This window comes from Epinephelus lanceolatus, chromosome 11 (genome assembly GCF_041903045.1).
Source record: "Epinephelus lanceolatus isolate andai-2023 chromosome 11, ASM4190304v1, whole genome shotgun sequence".
Taxonomy (NCBI): domain Eukaryota; kingdom Metazoa; phylum Chordata; class Actinopteri; order Perciformes; family Serranidae; genus Epinephelus; species Epinephelus lanceolatus.
Genome location: NC_135744.1, coordinates 32038386 through 32054245, shown reverse-complemented (window position 1 = coordinate 32054245; position 15860 = coordinate 32038386). Strand labels below are relative to the sequence as shown.

At 44.6% G+C, this 15860-nt stretch overlaps 1 protein-coding gene across 1 annotated transcript; it reads left to right on the top strand.

The window, feature by feature from the left end:
- Nucleotides 1-486: 486 nt before the first annotated feature.
- Nucleotides 487-14882, top strand: mntb (MAX network transcriptional repressor b). The gene is made up of 6 exons (XM_033645960.2): nt 487-810; nt 3952-4618; nt 4708-4749; nt 5049-5160; nt 12359-12551; nt 13199-14882. Exons 1-6 carry the CDS (start codon nt 738-740, stop codon nt 14008-14010), a joined length of 1899 nt encoding a protein of 632 aa, XP_033501851.1. The 5' UTR covers nt 487-737; the 3' UTR covers nt 14011-14882.
- Nucleotides 14883-15860: the final 978 nt, after the last annotated feature.

The window sequence follows — 15860 nt, the reverse complement described above, 5'->3', positions numbered from 1 at the left end:
TCGTTTGATTGACAGCTCTGATCTCGAGACAGCAGGGTGGCCAGTCACGCTCTCGCCATGCAAATGAGCCGCGCTCGGGCCGGGCGGGTGCCCATGTGGACCAGCACCATGCCTTGTTGTTCTGAGCGCTGATTGGCTCGCTGGCGCCTGATTGTTCTTCATGCGCTGCGGGCCAACGGTCGGGAAGAAAACATGGCGGACCTGTGACTTTGACGGGACTTCCCTTTCTCGATTCCCACGAAAATAGGCGAGTACACCGTGAGTCTGCTTTGCTCCAGGAGCTTCTAGATATTACTAAATATTAGTTTTGAGAGGGGTAATGCCAGTGTTGTGATTTGGGGAGGGCTAACGGTTAGCGGCTAACGACAGCGCGGAGTAGGATGGCGTGATGCGGTCGCCGGGTTTTGTCGGAGGCCGTAGTAACAGGGCGGGGCAGGAATCCGGGAGGGGCGGGCCTTAACGAGAACACGACTCGCCTTGTTGTGTGTATTCCCGTGCTCGCATCGCCATCTTGTTGCAATCCTATTTTTTACGTATGCGAGGATCTACTTTGCGTTCGCCCGGATTAAAAATTGACCGTCTGCTTTCAGGAGAAACACAGCGGACGAGGAGCTCGGGCCTGCGGGTGTGAACCGTGCACACGGCGCTTCCTACCGGGACACCATCTACCCCCCCTCGGTCTTTTTCCTCCTTTCGTCCCGGGCCACCGGGTCGCCTGCCGTGAGGGTTTACGCGCAATGAGCATCGATACACTTTTGGAGGCGGCCAGATATCTGGAATGGCAAGCCCAGCAACAACAGATCACACGTGGTGAGTTCAACAGCAGTCTGGTGCATTGTGCTCAGCTTACATGACACTAAATAACACTGTGTGCTACATCCTAAACTGATTTTTGTGCGGACCGTATCCAGTTACTTCCAACGACTGGGCTTATATTTTTCAACCGACCCGCCTATGATGAACGGAAGCGTTTGTAGTTTTTGTTTGTCGTTCTGGGTTAACGCCAAAAAAGAGGCTGAAGTCACTGCAAAGTCTCGGTGATTCCTGAGTCGTCAGTTGTTGCACACATTTGTCTGCCGTTAATGCGGAAACGGCTAAAGTTGTTTTCCGAACTACTTTGCGCGCTCTCGGCGTGTGTGTGTGTGTGTGTGTGTGTGTGTGTGTGTGTGTGTGTGTGACAGTTTCAACACTCCAGTGACTCACCGTACATGTGTGTGCGTGTATGTGTGTGTGAAAGGTATGGCAGAGGAGTTCCTGTCAGTAAACTGTGGTGCGTTTAAGTGTAGTATCTTTGTTATAAAGCAACTGTCTGCAGAGTGTGCACTTTATTGCTTTTATACTTTATTAATACAATAAAAATAATTAGGTTTAAAATAGTGATTATTTTCACCAGAGCTCCACATATCTGTCCTGAAAAGAGCTTTTCAAATCGATTTGCCCCAGTTTATTGTCCGTCGAGCACCGGCAGGGCGGTGGCGAGCAGAGGCTGCTCTTTACATAATACCCTGACATTGCTCAGCTATCTTATGACACACACTGGGGCGGGCCCTCACGCGCTCACCCCGTCCCTTTTGCATATCTGCGCGCGTGCATATGCTATACATTATTTATTTTCCTCATTTAATAATTATGTGAAACCGATGAGCTGTCAATCGACACAATGATCAATGAGTTGATAAAGGGAGACAAGGGGCTGCTTTTTGTGTTTCTCCCCTCTGATGACGTGTCAGACAAATCAACCCCCTCCCCCCCGCATACTTGCCCTACCGCGTGCTAGGATCCGCCCACAAAGACCACGTGCACACTGCCCCTCTCCTCTCTCAGATACACACCTACGCGCACATACACACGCACTCCTCGTCCCCGCCCTTCCCATTCAGTCGACTGACAGTGGCGGGTCAGAGAGAGAGAAAGGGGGGTAAGTAGGGCAGCCTCCCTCCTCACCCCCACCCAGCCCCAGCCTCTTTCAATGCAGAAGTTATGTAATTTACGTTTGCATGCACTTGACAATCTGGAGCATGGTGTGTGTGGAGTATACTATAAAAGCTAGAAGAACAGACTGGGTCACACAAATATTTCCATGTGCTCTCACTTTCTGTTTTATTTGCACAGTATATCAGACATTATTTTTACTTCTGCACTTTGGCCCCTTTGTGGAATTTATATGGTTGTCATCATAATCATTATATCATAGAGGACATTTTCCAATATCAGTGTGTATCACCATAAGGCAGGAGCATGCAAAATCTAAAGCAGTGATCAGTGTTTGTCTGATATACATAACAGGAGACCAAAACGTTCATGATTTATAAACACTTTGATAAATATTTTAGTTTTTGTCTCAGAGACTGGATAAAATAAATGTCTGGAATGATGTGATTAGGGCTGCAACTAGTTATTGTTTTCACAATTCATTGATCAGTTCTTTTTTATACTGTAACATTTCAGACAATAATGTGTGTATGTATGTGTTCTCTATTTATCAGAGCTCAAAGTGAGTCTCTAAATGCCTTGCTTTGTTGGCTATCACATATGACACACATACTCACACTGGAGAATCTGAAACCACAGAATGACCAATTCAGGCAGATTATTATTATTTTTGTTTCACTCCTATTTAGGGCTAAACATAATGCTCACAGAAAGAGGGAGTTGCAGGTCTGACTCCCTCTGCTCAGCAGGAGTTAAAAGAGATGTGAGCACATGAATAATTGAGGAATAACACTGTTACTCTGTGGCAGCACTATTAATAGACCGCTGGATTGTTGTCAGATTCCCAAATTAAATAAAAGTATATGATTCCCAAAAAAGTGCAGAGAAATTGTTGTGGTCGTACACCATCAGATTTAACAGTGCAGGCTTTTTCTGAGGTGAACTGTTGCCCTAGGTGAGAGAGGATTGCGTCATCATGGGGTTTGCAGTTTCACGCAGAGAAGAAATGAAAGTGTTACTTAACAGGCAGCCGGGCATGTTGGCATGCGGTGTTTTTATTTTTTTATAATGTTGGTGATAGCTGCGCCGTGTGTTGGCGTCGTGCAGGTTAGAGGAATCCCTGGGATCTTCTGTTTCTAATGTTGCTGTTTCCATGGTAACGGAGGGCTTTCCACACTGCTTTGAGTCTGTCTGCTACAGTGTGCAATAACTACTCACTCATACCATTAAATGTGTGTGTGTGTGTGTGTGTGTGTGTGTGTATGTGTATATGTGTGCTGGCACGAGTCTGTATACGCAACACGAGCAAAGCGTGGGAACGCTCCGTCCCACGATGTGATTTCTAAATTTTATTTTTGTGGCTTTTTTGTTTCGTCCTTCATTTACATGTTGTCATGGTGCCAACTCCAGTTGACCCAGCAGAGTGGCTCCTTGACAACAGTCCGCTGCTGTTGGTCAGACGGCCCTGACGAAACCCAGCGTGCCCAGTGCTGGAGCGGTCCAATCACAGTACAGACAGAGGGGGGTTCTCTGCAGTCAGGAAACGGATGCAGACATGATTTCTGTGATTATTCCCCCCCCTAACAATCTGATTCCCAGATGACATCATGCTTTTTCTGTGTTTGTGTGCACATAGTATTGAGATTTTCACTAATCAAACAAAGTGACATCACTCTGACAAAGGGAGCTGTAGCAAAACAAAGAAACAGCTTAGATTTCCTGAATGGAATTTATATTATTTGTTTTGGGTTTGGTTCAAGAATTAGGAGTCATTAATGATTTCCAAACTGGAAGTGTGTAGAGCACTCACTACACACAGTATTAATGTACCTGTGTCAATGCATCAATGAGGTCATGAAAGGCAGATTTAACCACAGGAACTGGTCAGTCATAGTTGTTTTAAATCTGAACCAAGGGCAGGTTGTCAGGTGATCTTTCCTGTTTGTCTCCCCTTACGTCCATCTTCTGTTCTCCTAACTTGTTTGTTGTTATCTGTTATTTTCCAATGTTCACTCACAGAGGAGGAGCAGCGCAACGACAAGGAGCTCCTCAAAAGGGAGGAGGAGTCAAGGCGAGTGGAACTTGTGACCTCGTCGTCTCAGCCAGTCAGAGCCAACCACATCACTTGGGGCGATGACGCTCACCGCCAACAGTCGCATCACCTTCCCGCCCCTCCGCCCCCCCCTCTCCCACCTCCTCAAGTCCCCATCGCTGTCATCCCAATGGTTCCAGTTGTCACCGCAACGCCCTCGGTCCCACGCCTTCCCCTCACAACGCAGATTGCTGCGGCGGCAACTTCCCTCAACGGCTCGCCACCAGCCAAGAACGCTTCCTCCCCTCCACAGCAGCAGCAGCCGGCCTCTCCTCACCTGTTGTGCACCCCCCAGATAAAGGTAGAGACTGCCCAACTAAAGGTAGAGACTGCCCAGGTTAAGTTGGAGACTACCCCGATTAAGGTAGAAACTGCCCCCATTAAGTTAGAGACTAGTCCGCAGCTGATTGATGCAAAGCCCAGCCAATCACAGCCTCAGGTTCAGATTCAGTACTCAACCTCCATCAGCACTAATGGCTCTGGCTCTCAACATGCACTGGTTCCCCATCAAGCTCCACCTTCATCTCAGCCGCGGCCTAATGGAGTGACGATGGAGGACCTGAGGGGGATGGAAGGAAAGAGGAGACCAGGAGGGTCAGTTTGTGTGTGTGTGTGTGTTAGAGTTGATATATGAGTGAAGATGGGTTAATAGTTGTATTTGATTATTTATTTTTTGTTTCCAGAGCGGGGACTAGAGAGGTGCATAATAAACTGGAGAAGAACAGGTTAGTCATACTCAATTTCTCATTGTTGGAATTAGTGTCATCTCATTGGGAATTAAGGAAAGCAGCCCTGTTTTTTATAGCTTCACCACCACACACCAAATTTTGTGTTTTTGTGTTTATATACAAAACCATTAATGCTTCTGAAGCTTGCAAATTGAAGCCACGAGGTCTCTATATATGACTAGAACTTGGTTAACCTCTTAAACAAATGACTGACTGAATAAATGGTAAATGTTCTCCTGTAAGCTAATGACAGCTGTATTTAAAAGTGTGTCCCTTTCTCATTTCTGACTCTTCAGACGAGCGCACCTCAAAGAGTGTTTTGAGACGCTGAAGAAGAACGTTCCAAATGTCGATGAGAAGAAAACCTCCAACCTCAGTGTTCTCCGCAGTGCTTTGCGTTACATACAGGTAGAGTTTTATTATATTTTCTCAACTTTCCCAGCATGGTGAGGCTAAGCCTAAAAGGAATACTGATTTACAAACAGCTTTGTATCATAACTATATCATAACTAAACCAGATCTCCTTGCTCATTTGCCAGCTCAAATCATCAGTGTCATCCAGTGGATTTTTGCTGGCTTTAGGGCTGTAGCTCGAACATCAGATTGTACTTCGGCATATGGACACAAAGTGTATAAAGGCAGATCAAGAGAGACCCCCACCCCAAACTCAGACCAAACAGTAAAACCAGGCAGTGCTGGTGAAATATAAACTAGCCAAGATTCTGTTTGTCGCCCAAAATGTCTTCAGAAACATATTTTAGTACACTGTTTAGCTGTAATATGAGGATTTTGTGAACAGGAAGTGGACGTCATACTGTTCCTGCATTGTAAAGCGAAGGCTGAAAAACAAACAGTAAAACTAAGCAGTGCTGATATAATACGAACCAAGGTTGTATTACTGCCTTGCCTTTTGTCTCAAATATTTTCCTAAATATATTTTAGCTTACCATTTAACTGTGATGTGAGATTGTTAGCTAACATCCCGCTGCCATAATAGTTTCAAATGGGCAGCTCGCATCATGTCACCCACCAGGGAGAGCATTTATCGGTTCAGTTTGGCGCAATGCATTCTGTTAGCTGTAGGTTTTCTACCTCTTGAGGAAAAGCAAATACCACAGCCCTTTTTCTTTTTTCTCTGGTCATGTAACGTAAGTTTCAAAAGTATAAATGTCTTTCTGCAGTTTTATACAAACATCATCTTCCCACAAGTGGAACACTTCTTAAACATACTGATGCGGTCCAACACAATATTTTGGGTCCTACTCACGTCTTGTTTTTCATCTTATTGTTTTCATCTTTCTCCGGTCTTGAAGTAATTGGTTCAGCTCTGGGAACAGCACAGGCTTTGGTCCATTATAATTGATATACAATGCCTGTTTTGTTATCCGTTAAGCTGTTTTGTGTTGGTTAGCCTCTTGTGACTATGATATGGCATCTGCCAAATAATGGGGAATCAGCCTGTAAGAAAGTGGTGAGTAACTCCAATGTAACGACTATTTTTGTAACATACTTTGGTGAGATTCTTATCCAGTGGAAGCGTTGTGTAAAGGATGAACAAGCATAAACATTTTTGTTGAAGCATATTGTAGTTGTGTAGAGAAATAACATTGCATTGCTGAGGGTGGTGTGGGGGAGGGACTGGTGTAGCTTGAAGAGGTGAGTTTTCAGTCTTCAAAAGAAGACGATTGAGGATGTCTGCACTGTGGCAGAAATGAATTGTAGCCTGGAGCTAGATGCAGTGGTTCCTGTTTTGTGGAGTAGAAGCTTCATGATTTTGAGTTCAGTGGAATATGCAATGTAGAGTCAGTGGAAAAGAACTAAATTAGGCTGCGAGATGGAAGAACTTGTTCAAAGCAAGACTAGCTGCAAGATCTTGGGCCAGCCTTCAGCAACATACTGGGATTTGCGTCAGTCTTTGACACAAGATGATGATGGTTTTGAGGCAGAGCCAAGCTGCTGGTGAGGAAATTGAGACTGCACAGCTTACTTTAAGTTTCCATGTTTTTAAAGAAAGTTACACATGGCAGGTCACTATTCATCAGCCACAAAAACAAATACCAACAGTGTACATAATGGCAATAGCCACTAACACTGAAACAGTTGGTGAATCAAGTAGTCAATTGAAAGATTTATCAAGCATCAATGTCAAATCAGTAACAGCTAGTTTAATGTGAGGATTTGCTGCTTTTCTCTATTTTATATTACTGCAAATCACACATTTTGGGATTTTTATACACAGTAAGCAATCAACAATATTGTTTATTCAAAAAAATTACCAGCAGAATAATCAATAGTGTAAATAATCACTCATCAGTCTTAGTAACCACACACCAGAAGATACTCACAGTTGCTGACAGTATTTTTCTCCAGCCCACACTGTCGTGCAGAGACTGGTTAACAGGGTGATGCACAGTGCACACAATATTAAAAAGAATATTTTTCTTATTATTAAGATGTGGCTAAAATGTGGGAAATGATATAAGTAAAATTATTAGTGTTAAAGTAAAGTGTAGCTGGAATCTTTAATTTAGTTAACGTACATTTTGAAAGATAATGACACAATTTGTTGATATCAACACAATGTGATTCTTCCAAAGTCCATAACAACGGTATTGAATTATTCACCAAGGCAACCTAACACGGCTGCACTAATCCCAAGCTACTCTGTATATTCCACCACCTTCTCCTCTGGTCTATAATGTAATTAGCTGGTTTTATTGTCGATGAATGACTCCCTCCTTTCCCCCCCTGTAAACCTCAGCCTCTCTCTCCCCCTCCCTGAGCCATGTGAGATCTGAGCACATGGCTAGCGCAAGCCCAGTGACGTCACCGCAGCTCACCCACTCCGCTCTGCACCTCTAGACTGCAGAGAGATGCTGGTAGTTAGCGGGTACAGCAGTGTTTCCATGGTTATAACAGGGGAAGAGATACAGATCTGCAACAGATGCATCACATGTTCTTTGTCTTTTAACCCCTGTTTGCCTCAGCCTTTTTGTCCATCCGGTCTGGTGTCTCCCTGCTGTCTCTCGGTAACCATGGCAACAGGCGGCAGGTGGCCAGGGCACTGTAGTCTGTTCCTCCCATGTTTGTCTGCATAGGAGAGTGTGTATGAGTGTGTTTGTTTGATGTAAAGACTAAACCAGTCAAATCCTGGTTACACTGGTGTTTTTGTCGGTGGTTATGGATGATGGAGCGCCAAAGCTTTTCCATTCTCTTCTATCGGACACTTTTTTTTTATGCCTTGTCCTCATGTCAACCTTGTGAAGATCACATGTCCATTGTCCACACGATGCATTTGTGAGGAAGGCACTGACGCCTGTCAGGCCAAATATTATCACACTGGAGTCATTTTCACCTTTTCTTTTAGAGAGCACGTCTTGAAAGAGGAAGGATAAAGGAGGCATAGATGAAGCAGAGGAGGAGGGGGAAAAGGGGGGAAGGGTGTCAAGGGAGCGATGGATGGGGGAGTAGAAGGAGAGGGGGTGTGGGATGGAAGTGTAGAGGAGGAAGGCTGGGAGTGATCTGAAGCACCCGACTGGCAACCGTCCAGTCACATCACTCCTTATATGTAATTACCTCCGTGCTTCACCCAATTAGATTGCTCCTTATGTTTTTTACAAACTGCTGCTCGAGCAGCCAAATCCTCACGGATGAGGTTGCCAAGGAAACTGCTATGGGTGACAGCTGTTTCCTTGGTGATTTGCTGCAGGCCTAATGGTGTCTGGGTTTGAAGACCTTGAAGTGATGTTCATGGTTGCACATGCGCATATACACAAGTAACTGTAGCTCCTCGGTGGCCAGACGGGGCTAGGAAATGTCTGTGTTTCAAAGAATATCTGTCGGCTGTGTGACCATATGTGTGTCAGTAGTGTCATGCTTTGTCTTGAAGTCTTGTCGAGGGAGGATATATCCAGGGAGGGTGTGTATGCAGCAGATGCACAATAAAGTCAGACATGAAATAACAGACATGAAGCAACTGGAATAACTTCTTGTAAATACAGAAATGAACAGGAGTGTCACCAATATCTATTTTGTCATACCTTTTATACCTTTCTGAAATTTCTCCCAGGAATATTGAATATGGCGGTATTTGTGCATGGTGCTACCTAACCACCCCACGCCCTGACTGGCAAGTTTGCTACGTTCCGCGAGCTCAAGTAGCTTTCTCAGTCTAATAAATAGAAAATAAACTCACAACATGTCAAGAAAGTTAATATTCTTACACCAGTTTTCCTTATTAAACAGAGAAATACAATGGCACACCTTCTGACACCAAGTTTATCTCTTTCATTGAACTAAGACTAGCTTAATTGCCTTGCTAATTCATCGTAAAACACACTTCATTCAAATTTGACAGTAACAAAATAAGACTCACCAAAACTGTATTAGTTGGTCTTATTAGTTGTTTAATTAGTTAGTCCTCTGTTCCAGCAAACACCAACTCTGGTTTGGTCAAAATAAACCCTTACTTTTCTAAGTTGCATGTAAAAAGATGCTTTTTTCCCTCCGTTATATCTCTGCCGTTGCTTGCTGGTTGTTTACAGTCCCATAATGTTATCCCCATTACTGGCAGTCGCCATCTTTGTCAGTTCAGCTTCCTGTTCCACCAGTAGAGACTGACTTCTGGTGGAACGTGATGTGCACCTGTTACAACCCAGTATGTGTCTAGGGGTAAGGGAAGCAACATAAAACCAAACAATGAAGTGAATAAGGCAAGCTGCTGTTTATTCATACACAAAATAAACAACACAAGCTACGCTTTTGTAAAAAGTGGCACACAAAAAGAAAACGCGCTCGCAGGCTCTGCAACACAACCCGAAAATCGGGCTTCACGGAAGGAGCCTCGGCGGTGAATTACATTTAAGTATAACAAACTCAGGGAAGGGCGGCGGGTGACGGCAAACCATAAAACAATTAAAACAAAACTCTGACCTGTCACCAACAAAATAAACACCCCAACTAACTAACTGTGGTGGAAGGCCACCCAGAATAACAAAACTAAAACATAGGCTATCTGCTCTACCACTTACCTGTCAAACAAAACAACACTGAAACCGACACCCATAAAGCTACACACAATACATCCTTAGTACAGAATCTCCATATGAGTTTAATAGATGGATGAGCATTTGTATTTTACTGTACTGAAAATCACACTGTCTGGAGTTTTAAATACGCCGGTTTATCATAATACCATGATGCTGTCTCCTCTAAAACCACCTTCTCTTCACGTACGACCCCTTAAAGCTGTCCCTACAATTATGGTAAAAGGCTTTATGTGTTGGGGCACATGGGGGTAGGGTAAAACTAACCTGTATCATGTTCCCTGTTAGTGGTAGAACAATACAGCGCTTGGTGAATTCTGCTTCACAATGATAGCAAGGGCCGACATCGAAGGATCAAAAAGCGACGTTGCTGTGAATGCTTGGCTGCCACAAGCCAGTTATCTTTTTGGTAACTTTTCTGACACCTCCTGCTCAAAACCTAAACAGTCAGATGGATCAGTTACTTTTAAGTAATTACTTGTCAATTGTTACATTAAGCGCAAACTAATTTGATCAACATTTTTTTTATGAAAGTATACTGTATATCTTTGGGTTTTGGACAAACAAGTAATTTATGGACGTTATCTTAAAGACCAAACAACTAATAGATTAATCGCAGAGTTGGAAATGAACTTTTTAGGCCACCTGCCACTGTGGCTGGTGGATTCTAAAATCTACCAGCCACTCAGTTGTTGTTTTAGGCTGGTGAGTGATGTCAATCTAGCAACCACTTACATGTTTTACCAATGTTTGGCTGGTGGCTGGTGCTAATTTCCAACCCTGAAATCGAGAAAGTTATCCGTAGATAAATCTACAATTAAAATAATCATTAGTTGCAGCCCAAGTTGCATAAGAAATGTTGAGCTGTTACAAGATGGCAAAGTTCACCTGGTCAGGACTGGTATTAAAGAGGGCTGTGAATCTGGCTGTGAGGAGAGTGAACCTGTGCGTGGCCATCACATGCCCACAGAGAGTACACAGCTTTTTTTCCTGTAGTAGGATCATGTGCTTACTTTATGTCCTCTGTCTTGTAATTTCCATCATTATTTTCTCTTTGGTTGCACCAGTAGGACAGAGAACAGTTTGTCTTTCTCCCAGAATTCATGTCGACTCTGCAACAAGTCAACTGGATATTTAGTTATCCAGTAATGTAATGACATAACCAGCAACACACAGCCAAAATGTACCAGCATTTGACTGATTTCTGTCTCTGGTCGCTAACATAATCCCTGAGCCCCTTCCTTTCCCACCCCTCCATGCCCCTCTTTACCCACTCCTTTCCCTCCTGTACCTTCCTCCTCCCCCACTCTCCCTCATTCCTCCCTAGTAATCTGTTAATGTCCTTAGCCTGTCGTACTGTTTGGTGTTCACGCGTCAGCTGACCTAAACAGAAACTGGGTCACAGAGACGGCATGGTGGGGCTGGAAACGCTCCTTCTAAATCTTTCTGTTTAGTTTTCTTTCCTTCAGTGTCTCTTGCTGCGTTTGTACTTCTTGCTTCATTACTACCAAATCTACTAACACACATGCAGCTGAGCGCATGACAGTGACTGTGCTCAGTATTAATGCTTCCATTCAGTCTTAACAGTCAGGCTGCAGTAATCCAGTGACATCAGAATTGTAGGGATGATGAAGAACTCGAGTGATTGGTGGAATTAAAACATAGCAGGATGTTTACTCTCGCTCTGACCTCAAAAAAACAAGCAGGATATCCAGGAAATGGGAGGAGCTTAAATAGATGACAACATCAACAAAAGCAGTGTGAACATGCTTGAATTTGCGTGCCGTCCTGCTCGTGTGTGAAACTGAGAGAGCATGGGGAACGTTGTGTTTCAGGATTGTGCAAGATGGGAAACATGGGAGTGGCTAAGACTGCACAGAGAAAGAAGGTTGTTTTTTATTTCCCTTTCTGTTGCAATACCAGTTCTCTTAATTATTTCAAACTAACTCATAGCCTGAAGATACATTTTTGTAGTAATAGTCACCTCAGACAGAACAAGCTCTTTGTTTCTGTTTCCCCCCATATTTAAAAGTATGTTTTATTACCCTGTTTCCCCATTTTATGATCTGCTCCTGTTTTCCGTGTTAATTTGCAGGTGCAAACTCACAGTGATATTCAAACACTTCCTCCATCTGTTTCATATTAACACATGTCCAGTATTCAGGGGGCATAAACCCTCTACTTCCCTTAAAAGCTTTTATTGAAAACTTCTGCAAACTTCTTTAAAAGCAGCTTAACACAGAAGGAAAAACAACAAAGCAGTACTGATCAGAACTGAGGCCGTTATTTATTGCTGAAGAGGAACTCAAAGTGACCGAGGTTGATCATTGAATGACTGTTGTACTGATTAAAAATAATGCTGTGGAAATCAATATTATGCAAAATGTAACAACTACTGTAACAGATCTATGTTTCACGTTTTCTTCTGGCCTTATAATTGATGTGTCAACCACAAACCACTTTCTGAACTATAGAGTGACAGTCCATAAGAAGTATGTCATGGTGTTTGTCTATGTCCCAATGATCCTCATCTACTCTGCCGTCTGTGTCTCCCCTGCAAGACTCTGAAGCGTAAGGAGAAGGAGTTTGAGCACGAGATGGAGCGTTTGGCCAGAGAGAAGATCGCCACACAGCAGCGGCTGGCCGAGCTGAAGAACGAGCTCAGCCAGTGCATGGACGCCATCGAGATCGACAGAGTCCTCCGACAGACCATCCAGCCGGAGGACGACCAGGCCTCCACGTCCACAGCCTCAGGTACAGACACACATGCATACCTGATACTCCTCTACAGAACCAATCACAAGAAGTGTAAAAGCACTTTTTTATAGAAGGGAGTAGGGATGCTCCTAACAACTTACTTCCCTGGCATTTATTAAATAGAAGTTTACACACACACCCTCACATGGTAACTCTCATGCACACACATACGTCCAGGCTTCTCAGGATCTCCTGTGTGCCCAAAAGCACTTCTCTCGTTCAGCCTAGTGAGAAGTCATCCAGCCGCATGAGTTCATGTGACGCTCTGACATACTGTACACATTGAACATCTGCGCACAGGTGTGGGTTTCCACGGGATGCGTATGCAGTTCCATCCATGAGAGCGCATGTGGGTGTTTGTGTGTGTGTGTGTGTGTGTGTGTGTGTGTGTGTGAGAAAGAGGGAGAGAGGGAGAGAGGGAGGGAGAGAGAGACGATGATCATAGCTGCTGTTTAGTCTCGCACGTTGATCCAAAGTCCTCATGTTTTCCTCTGGGTGTAGTTAGATACAGTTTGAATGTCAGTTAACATTTTGTGTCTCAGCAGACTTTATGTTTACATAAACATTCACGTAAACACACACGCACACGGTACTGTTTCTTGGATTGTATCATGATGACTAACAGTTTCCTCTCTGACCCACAGAAGGAGAAGACAACTTTGAGCAGGACATTGACGAGGATGTTCCCGCTCCCCCTGCTACGACGTCCCTCCCCAAACCAACACCTGCCATCTTACAAGCCCAGCCGCTCCTCACCCCCCACCTATCAATCCAGCACGCCACCCTGCCTCTCTCTGGAGTCCTGACCACGCCCTCCCCCTCTGCTCCCCCTCAAGCCATCGCGCCTGCTCCGGCTCCAGGTCCGCCCCCTCCGCAGCCTTCCCATCCTATTCAGCAACCAGCAATGCAGGTCCAGCCCACCGTCATTGCTCATGCCGCCGTCTCCCACCCTTCAGTCATCCAGGCTGTCAATCATGGCCTTCCAGCTAATCACCTCAAACACCTAACGCACATTGCCCCGTCACCCGGCCCCACCACCTCCATTCCCCAGCCAATTGCAGCAGCACCAGCTGCCGCCACCCACCAGCCGATAGCCGCCCAGCCCATCGGACACATCACCGTCCACCCGGTGGCTCACCTGGGAGGTCCACTGCCATCCCACCTCCCGACTCTCTACCCCCAGGGCGTGTCTGTCTCCCAGCCCACCATGGTGGGCCACATCACCCACACTTTTGCCCATCACACCTTGCCGCACGTCCAGGCGAATCCTCAAGCTAACACTAATGGAGCCCAGGTGAACAGCGCAGCTGTGATCAGCCAGGGCAGCCCGTCGTTAGGAAAGCCCACAGCAGTGCTGGCCCCCCACCCCCAGCTGGTTGGACAGGCTGCCGTCCTCAACCCTGTCACCATGGTTACAGTCCCAACGTTCCCTGTCAGCACACTCAAACTGGCCTGAAAGAGTAAAAAAACGAAACAAAAGTGGAACGGATGGAATTCAGTTGAAGGAGAGAAAGATTCAGAACTTGGATGAGTTTATACACTCCTATCAATAATCAATAGCAGAGAGTCTCTGATCGACACCTGAAAATTTACAAAACATCAACTGTTGTTTTGGACAACAGCTCTGTTAGTTTGTGAACAATAACGTGAAAGCGGAGTCAGTGGGTCAGGCCATTGTTCGTGAAAGTAAGACTGTGACATTTGTCTGCGCTGCAAAGACAGGAACTCTGTTTTACCTTCCTTCCTTGCCTTCTTCCCTCCTTCCTCTCCTTCCTTCCTTCCTCCTCTCCTTCCTTTACAACCAGAAGCACTAACATAATAAGCTCAGTTCACACTCAGGCATCAAGGACTTACCTTAACAATTCATTCACTCATAGAGGGAAAACGCACGAGAGAAAGAGAGAGTTGTTTGTCGTTCGGCTGTTGCCATGGTGATACAGTATGTGCCCGTTTTTGTATTCATATAATCATGATGTCACCTAGGACCTTGTGGTGGAATAATGTCACTGATGTGGTTGAGAGCAGGAGGAGGGAGCTTGGTCGTCTCACTGATCTGAATCAGTTACAGACTGGCGTGATGGAGTGTGACGTAGACCACATTACATCGTCAGCTCAAGAGTCTCAGTTTCTGATGCAGTTCTTTATTGTTTGACGTCAGGAAACTGTACCATGACAGGAAAGTTACTAATTTATATTGCCGTCATTTTTTCCTTTTGCTTTTGTTTTCGATTTTACTCCAAGTGATTGTTTGGCCATCTATCTACCTTTAAATGAAGGTTCCTCACTGCTGCACCTGCCACTTCACACCTTGCAGATAGTTTAAGAAAAAAAAATGAGCAGTGCAATAATAAACCCGAGATTCAATCTGAAGATATAAATAACAATAATTTATACAATTTACTTCTGGTTTGAGTGTCTGATGATGTCCCATTCAACAGTGGATTTATTTTTCCACTTCCTCTTATGGCCTTCTTTTTGAAAGGCGACTTGAAAACAGTGGAGTATCCCTCTCTTTGAAATTGGAGGAACTCCAGAAAAGAGGAGCGGGGTCAAAGGCGGCTGTTTGGATTGCTCAACATACAGAAGCATCTGTTTTTACTGGCCCTGAGGAGAAGTCTAGAGACAACATGACCTTTGCCTGCTGGTTATTGTAGAGTGGATTTCCTTGTAGGAAGTCCAACAACTACAGAGTCAAAGGTAGAGCAGCAAGCGTGAGATAAACAGTAAGAAAGTGATGTGGTCAGTTTAATGTATAACGGCAGTAAACTCCAGTTTTGACACGATGAGCTGCCCCACAGTCAGAATTAAATGTCAAGTTTTCAAATCAATCAAGGACTGTGTGGACGTAATGCCGAACAAGAATCCACACGTAAAGATGTCTGCTTGTCACGAATGCCTGAAATTTGTGTGTGGAATTGAATTTCAAAGACGGAAACGATCCCACACAACTGCTCTCGAAACATTCAGTGCCAGGTTTCCCTCTGTAGGGCTATACAGATTCTCATCTTCCTCACTCTGATGCAACAGCTCCCTCTGCTGCCTCGTCCCATTCACGCCTCATTCTGATGTCGCACACAACACTTGGGGCACAACACAAACTTCCTGCAGAGACTTGGAAAATGATGAGACATGCTGAGTGGAAAAGTTCACTTTTGACATTGACAACTCGAGAAAGACTCAAGTGTTGTACTGCTTTTTTTTACGTACAGTACGAAAATGTGGTGATATCTCCAGAAAAACTACAAGTTAGCGGTCCAGTTTGTAGGATTTAGGGGGACATATTGGCAAAAATGGAATATAATGTAA

What these genes read in the sequence shown, in the direction of transcription:
- mntb (XM_033645960.2), top strand. Translation starts at nt 738, where the DNA reads ATGAGCATCGATACACTTTTGGAGGCGGCCAGATATCTGGAATGGCAA. An exon ending in AATAAACTGGAGAAGAACAG is followed by an intron (nt 4,750 to 5,048) that starts GTTAGTCATACT and finishes CTGACTCTTCAG; the next exon opens with ACGAGCGCACCTCAAAGAGT. An exon ending in CTCCACGTCCACAGCCTCAG is followed by an intron (nt 12,552 to 13,198) that starts GTACAGACACAC and finishes TCTGACCCACAG; the next exon opens with AAGGAGAAGACAACTTTGAG.